This window comes from Nannobrachium achirus (genome assembly GCF_963921795.1).
Source record: "Nannobrachium achirus genome assembly, chromosome: 9".
NCBI lineage: Eukaryota > Metazoa > Chordata > Actinopteri > Myctophiformes > Myctophidae > Nannobrachium > Nannobrachium achirus.
This window is the reverse complement of record NC_137818.1, coordinates 49,060,728-49,068,829: the sequence shown is the minus strand read 5'-3', so window position 1 is coordinate 49,068,829 and position 8,102 is coordinate 49,060,728. Positions and strand designations below refer to the sequence as shown.

Here is an 8,102-nt window from a genome sequence, read left to right as displayed (position 1 = left end):
CACGTCTTTGTCTTTATTTTAATCAAATCCACCAACTAACACAATGTCGTGGTGCGATACAGTACATTGAGCTTGTAGATTTGCTACTTTCACACAACAAAGTATCCACAACTTTCCAACATCCCATCGTGCATTGCGCAGAAGGCAAGCGGCATTTCCGGCGTCGCAGCCGAGTGTGATCTATAACGGTTGCATCTGTGACGCGACGTGAGCTTGTATGTCTGCTGTTAACCGGATGTGTCCCGCAGATAATTGTGGGCTCGCCTGGAAGGCGAGCACACGTATGTTATCTTCATTATTTATTTCTATACTAGTCAGTATCCTCAAAACTTTGGCGCGCTTCATCTCTTAAACGCTTACACCTTTCAACACCATTCAAATTTTTATGTGTTCAGCTTACTGAGGACAAGTGTGCGTGTATTTTTCTTTTTGAAATGTTTTGTAGTATAATTATAAAAAAATAAAAATGTTTAACTTTAAGCACCCAATGCATTTCCAATGGGTTTAGTGAGGAAAGGGACCCATGTTTATATTAAGGCGCTGTGGCTGCAATATTCACACTTCAGATATGCTATTTATATCAATGCGTTCACACAGGTCTGCTCTCTGATTTGATCCAAATATCTAAGCTGTGTGATGTATAAAACTATAGTTATAGTTAAAACTATAAATAAATGTCCCTCTCCACTCTACTGATTACACAGCTGTGATCAAGAATCAAGTCCGGGCGATGGGATGTAAATCCCATAGCCATATATCCTAGAGCCCGCAGGGACAGTCAGCCATATTAGTGGTTGTTGTTGGTTGTCAGGGAGATATCAAAACCAATGCATTTCCAAGTCAGATCCACAAACACAATAAAAGCCATGCTCCACTCCTCAGTCTGGAGTGGCCACATAGAAGAACGCCTTGGTTATAGACATAGTGGAGGACAGATGTGATCTGGGATTGTTAGCCAATATGTATATGCACTCAATATACTCCACTACAGTTGGAGTCCATTTGACAGTTGCTGGTTCCCAAACACAGAATCAAAAATGTAGATCTAGAACACATAGAATATGTACAGTACAGTAAGGTTCAGTAGAGTACAGTAAAAGTACAGTAAGGTTCAGTAGAGTACAGTAAAGTACAGTAAGGTACAGAAAGGTACAGTACAGAAAGGTACAGTAGAGTACAGTACAGTAAGGTACAGTAAAGTACAATACAGTACAGTAAGGTACAGTAGAGTACAGTAAAGTACAGTAGAGTACAGTAAGGTACAGTAGAGTACAGTAAAGTACAGTATAGTAAGGTACAGTAGAGTACAGTACAGTAAGGTACAGTACGGCACAGTAGAGTACAGTACAGTATAGTACAGTAAGGTACAGTAGAGTACAGTAAAGTACAGTACAGTAAGGTACAGTACAGTAAGGTACAGTAGAGTACAGTAAAGTACAGTAAGGTACAGTACAGTAGAGTAGAGTAAAGTACAGTACAGTAAGGTACAGTAAGTTACAGTAGAGTACAGTAAAGTACAGTAAGGTACAGCAGAGTACAGTAAAGTACAGTACTGTAAGGTACAGTACAGTACAGTAGTGTACAGTAAAGTACAGTAAAGTACAGTAACGTACAGCACAGTAAGGTACAGCAAGATACAGTAGTGTACAGTAAAGTACAGTACAGTAAAGTACAATACAGTACAGTAAGGTACAGTAGAGTACAGTAAAGTACAGTAGAGTACAGTAAGGTACAGTAGAGTACAGTAAAGTACAGTATAGTAAGGTACAGTAGAGTACAGTACAGTAAGTTACAGTACGGCATAGTAGAGTACAGTACAGTATAGTACAGTAAGGTACAGTAGAGTACAGTTAAGTACAGTACAGTAAGGTACAGTACAGTAAGGTACAGTACAGTACAGTAAGGTACAGTAGAGTACAGTAAAGTACAGTACAGTAAGGTACAGTAGAGTACAGTAAAGTACAGTAAGTTACAGTAGAGTACAGTAAAGTACAGTAAGGTAAAGTACAGTAGAGTACAGTACAGTACAGTACAGTACAGTACAGTACAGTAAGGTGCAGTACAGTATAGTAAGGTACAGTACAATACTGTAGGGTACTGTACCTTACAGTACCTTAAAGTATCCTATTTGTTGGGTTGGAATCGAGCCCACACTGTTTCGAAGGAACAGTATTTCTAGTGCTACAGTAAAGTCTTGCGGAAATAGGTGGATAAAGTAGGCCTTATGGTTTCATTGCTTACAGTTGTGAAAGTAGTCCATTCATGTATGCCAGGTCACGGTGCATCCAGTGCAGAGCCGTCAATTGGGTATGGCAGCTGCCATACCTTGGCTACGGGGAAATAATAAAATGTGCCTGTTGCTAAGATGTGGCAACATGACGACACCAGTCATGTTGCCATACCTTAGCTTTTGCTGAACTGACGCCACTGGTGCATCGGAACACAGCAGTGTAGAATGGATCTAATAATCGGGAATTACATTTTTGGTTACTGCATTGTCTTCTCGCTTCAAATGTTTCGACATTCTTGAGAGCAATGTTTTGCTATAAATTGCTTTGTCTTATGATTACACAGCGTTCTGTTATTGAGCTTAGCTGTCATTCAGAAAGGGGACACTGCTGAATTCAATGATGGGCCAAACGGAATCAAGCATTCAAACAAGTGTAATCAATAGATCTATATTCTAGTAAACAAATAAAATAGATTTTTGTTTGAGAATATTAATTAGACACCAATTTGGCTAGCCATCATCAAATCAAAGAAAAGGGAAAACAGCCCCCTCTCTGTTTTGTTAACTGCAGCAGCTCAGTCTGTTCTTGAAAGATTAATTAGTCCCAAACAGGAAAGGGAATACAAATAAATTGGCAGGCAAAATTGCAATAGAACATTTAACATTGAGCTGATTAGTAGATGGATGAAATTTGCAACCCACCTCACCTGATATTTGTATTTACTGTTAATTAAAGTGCTGGATTGATCCCAGGGGACCCCTGTGGCTAAATAATACGGATTTTACTTTTATTTTTTCCCAAAATGCACTTAAAGGAGTAGTTCACCCCCAAAATGACTTTTTTCCTATCGATTACATACCCCATGGAGACTTGAGTTCAATATTCTTTATTGCACATGCATTTGTGTCTCCATTCGGAAACAATGAATTCAAGTCTCCATAGGGTGAGTAATCGATAGGAAAAAAGTCATTTAGCGGTGACCTACTCCTTCAAGTGGTTAAACCGTTTGAAGGATTTATGTGTACATCAGTGGCAACACAAGAAATTTAAATGAACAAAACTACAGACGTAAACCACTCAGGGCTCCCACACATTTTTACCAATTAATTTCCAAAACTTTTCCAGAATATTTAACCCAATTTCCAGGACTATTAACAATAATTTAGCTCAATAACAGGTCGCTTACTTCTATGCGCAATGCCCAAAGACAGGTAGTGTATGCCAGTGGTTCTCAACCTTTTCAGGCCGTGACCCCCGAATTAGTCATATTTTAACTGGGGACCCGGCACCCTGACCAGCACTAAGAGTTGAGGAATTTTGTATAACACGGTTCTATTGTGAAAATAGCCGATCTACATGCTCACAACCCATGTTTAATTTGTCATTTCAGAGGTATTAACAAAATCAATAACCAAAGACAATGCATAGCTATTTTTTCCAGGACTGTTGATAAATTCCAAAACTTTTCCAGTACTGGAAAAATATTCTTCTAATTTAAAAATATTTCCAGGAATTTCATGACCGTGGGAATCCTGACCAGATCTAAACATCATGGGTACTGAGATATATTGTGAGCTCTGAGCGATGTACCACCTTGGGTTTAGTCTTACATTTAGCCTCAGACTGAGGGCTTTGCGCTTCAGCCCAGCGTGTCCACCATTCCCTAAGCTCTGTTGGGCCTGTGGGCCGGCGTGGCTTTATCACGCTTGGTTGAACTAGAGCATGAGGAAGACTTAAATCGTCTCTGGGTGGGAACTTCCTGTCGATATTTACATCGCTGGCGAGATGTGATCTCTGCTGGTTGAGGGCTTTATTTGCAGCAGTTAGACTCTCTGTGGCTGTGCTAGCTGAACAACTTCTAGTAGTCATTTCGGGCCTCTCTGGCACAACATTGTGAACCCTAGAGAATTCAAACCCTTGCATTTTGCTTTTGTACTCCTCCAACCTGGCTTTGCACTCCACAGCTTTACCCCTCATCTCCATGAACTGAACCTGCAAATCGTTCCCGTAACCCTCCTCTGCCTTTAGTTCGTTCTCCCAAAACAAGAGCTGCTCCGTCTCCTCTTCGATAACTTTCTGTCGAGCATCCTCCTCGGCCTTCCTGGCCCTCTGTTTTTCCTCCAGCTCCCTTATTCGTTTGTCTGTCATCTTTATCTGAACCTGTAGCTCTTGCAAGCAAGAATGTTGCTGCCTAATGGTCTCTCTGAGTTTATTTTTCTTCTCTTCAATCTCATTGCTGCTGCTCGAGCGCGATGGGTCCTCAGCTTTCATCATAGCTGTCCCTGCTGCCGATTCCTCAGAATGTTTGCGTTCCTTATCCCTGTGCTGATTTCTCATGCAGCAGGAGATCTGCTGATCCACATCGGATAGGGATTGCCCACTTTTTTTACCTTTCCCTTTTCTCTGCAAAGTGCTTGAGGCAGAGGTGCCACTGTGAACAGTGACAGACACATCCATGGAGCTGCAGTTCTTGCTGCTGCTGCTGTCACACGTTGAATACTGAGCTCTCCCCTTTCCCAGATTCTCCAGCCATCCCCAGGCCTCCTCCATCAGCGTCAGAGATTTTCTTTTGGGCCTTTTCACGTCCTCCGGTGGCTGCTCTCCGTCCTCCTGGTGAAGGCGGGACAGCGGGGGCAAGCTTTGGCGACGCAGAGTCTGCAAACCGCTGCCCCGCCGCATCCTAGCCCCGGCGTCTTTCTTCCTCAGCTGTGGGCCAGGCTGGTATCTGCTGCCCTTCGCTTTGCTCCCTCCATCCAGGTGATGATAGGGTGTGGTGTGAAGGAGAGTGAGCTGGACCTCCCTTGCCTGCTCTCCATACCTTTTCAGTGACTCCAGAATGTGTTCATTGGGGGCCATGCTCCGCTCAAAGCCTTTGAATCTCTCCCTCAGTATGTAACGGCCTGGCTGACCTGAACATAATGTAAGACAGAATTATTGGCATAGGTCATTATCGTGGGTTGAACATCTCAAATCCATCTCCCCTTCCTTTTCAAACCACTCAAATACATACCAAGGGATTGAGCCAGTGCAATGACCACTTCTTGACAGGTTGTGTTGTCGGTAACACCACAGACCACACGTGGGAAACCATCAACATATACCTTCACTTCCATCGTACACCTATGGAAGGATATGTGATAAAAAAGGGGTGGTTTGTAAGTTTTATGAATATTCAGATAATTATTTTAAACGTAGAGACAAATGACGCATTCAAGAGAACTGAACTGTCTGGAGTTAAAGCAACTTTGTAGTAATGTAATTAAATCAATTAAATGACGAATACAGTTTAAAGCATGTATCTCAAAATTACAAGGCTTTAGGGCCATCACAAGATAAGAATTAGCTCTTATTAGCTCATATCATCACTGTCAGGCAGAAACCTTGTATCTCCAAATGTGTAAGTTATTTCGTAAAAGCCATGCTTCATCATACAAGACTGTCGCACAAAAATAGATAAAATAGCAGATCTACAAGCACAGAATATCTACAAGCACACAATGCCTACAAGCACACAGCGTTGTGCGCTATGTTCACTAGTTTAAATCAACCAACAACGATATGAACAAATTCAGTAGTTTTGCATAACACACATAAATACAAGTTTTCAAAGACCTACCTTTATGTTCAGAGTGTAGGGAACTGTTGGCTCAAACCCTCTGTTTAGCATGGACTGTCTGCTAGGAAGCACAGTGGAGAAATTAAGTCTCATTTAAATTCCTGTATCTACTGCTGGAGGATTGTGTATGGCTCCACCCCTGTTGACAGAGTAGTCTATTCCCATAAGTTGTCCCTAAAAAGAGTTACTCTAATTAAGGGACAACTTATGGGAATTTGTATTAAAAAAGTCAACTGAATAAAATAGCAGCCTTTCAAGCTACTAGATTCTACGTAGTTACAAAGAACATTAAGAAACTTACAAAGAATATTGGGGAATGAGGCCCACTGTTCAGTTGCCACACTATGAAACACCCATATTTATACAGTAGTGATAATATTGTCAGTATTATAAGTTACCCACTCGAAAAGTATTTTGTGCACAATCATTTTTTGCCAGGAATTGCCCCTGGGACTGGTTACCTAAGTACGTCCTAAAACATTTTATTTTCTTCTTTTTCCAGAGACCTACGTGTCACAAGTGAGGTTTATGTGTAAGTGTTGTATTTATTTGTGGCCCTGGGTGTTCCTCTGTATCTCCAACAGGAAACATGATTTCAATCTAAATGGAATGCATAAACATGCTGGCATTGTAAACTGTCCAACACTGAGGAGTCAAGAACATTTACACATTAACATTATCATTTATCTCTGGCATGAATTTTGTATGCCAGAGATTTAATGTTTATCACGTTTATATATATATATATTTTTTTTTTTGTTCTAATCATCATTTTTATCCCACGATTTTGTAACCCATTTTTTCACCCAGTGCCAATTGCCTAAGCTGTAATCCTGGGCTGCTCTCCCTCTGCCGCGCCTGGGGAGACAACGGACTGACCTCATGCTTCCTTCTATGCATGAGTAGCAAGTTGCTTCTTTTCACCTGACAGGGGATTTTTCCCCGGTTTGGACATAGCGCTTGAAAGGAGCACGTTATTCCAACCAGTTTCTTTCCCCTCCATCAGGTGCCCCAGCTGTGCAGGGGGGGCATTATAGAGATTACTGCATGTTTTTGTGAGGGCATCTACCCTAGGAGACACGGGGAGAACATGCAAACTCCACACAGAAAGGCCCTTTCGCCAACCCCACCTAGGGTGTGGGCGCTGATGACCAACTGCGCCACCGTGTCCCTGTATTTTTTGTTGTATGCCCAGGGTCCCATTGGCCAAGTTTCGCAGGATGAGCTGTGATTGGCTATCGGGACGCTTGATGAAATTAACTCAGAAATAGCACCACTCACTTCACACCTAGGTGTGATTTTTTTCATTACAAACAAAACATTTCATATATTAATTTCTTGCCTTTTCCTCTTTATTGAATTCTTATCTTTACTGAATTCTTTCAAATATAAAGTAACATTCACAAAAAAATACACCTTACACCATACCGAAGGTGACAACATTCCTTCCACACACACACACACACACACACACACACACACACACACACACACACACACACACACACACACACACACACACACACACACACACACACCTATGACTTTCACTGGACTAGTAATCGCTCAAGATTCTGCTCATAGCCGAATCTGTCAGCAAGCACCACTTCCCTAAACATGTAGTGTTGTTGTTAGTAGGAATAAACATAGAAGCACCCGGAGGAAGTGGACTAAGAAAGGGGAGGAGCCAACCCAAGTTCCTGTTTCTACACAAAAAGGTGTTTCCCCCATCTTTAATTTTGCCGAATGGGTTCCCAGATTGGTACAGGGAACATATTCCATCAACAGTCACCACCGCTTGCAGAAGATAGTGATCACGATTAAACATTGTATAGTAAAATGAAATGTCTTAGCTTTATCAGTGACATCAGTTAGCAGAATAGTTTTGTGGCCACCCACAATGAACCAATATGAAAAAGCTTAACGATTGACAGAAGATCTAATGCAGAAGATGTAATCACATGGGTCTGGCTACAAATAGCAGCAATGGGGCCTCTTGCAGAAAGAAGTTTGTTGAACAAGGTTGTGTGGACTGCTGGTCTGGGGGGGACAACGGGAAGACAAGGTGCCACCTCCGTACCAGACACGGACGGTGGAATGCTTTTCATTTGACATGGCAGAGAACACATGGCATATAAAGCAACTGGGGCACATACACACCACCAAACGAAAGCTAGAGTGAGTGTTTGTTCCCTTTTTCGAAACGGATGTCAGCAGGCAAGAATCTGGATCGATGCATGGACTAGGAGGCCGGT

At 41.9% G+C, this 8,102-nt stretch overlaps 1 protein-coding gene across 1 annotated transcript; it reads right to left on the bottom strand.

The window, feature by feature from the left end:
- Positions 1-3,773: 3,773 nt before the first annotated feature.
- rassf11 (Ras association domain family member 11) lies at positions 3,774-5,344 on the bottom strand (the record flags this gene model as incomplete). The annotated part of the gene is made up of 2 exons (XM_080732847.1): positions 3,774-5,140; positions 5,242-5,344. 2 exons carry the CDS (start codon positions 5,342-5,344, stop codon positions 3,774-3,776), a joined length of 1,470 nt encoding a protein of 489 aa, XP_080588973.1.
- Positions 5,345-8,102: the final 2,758 nt, after the last annotated feature.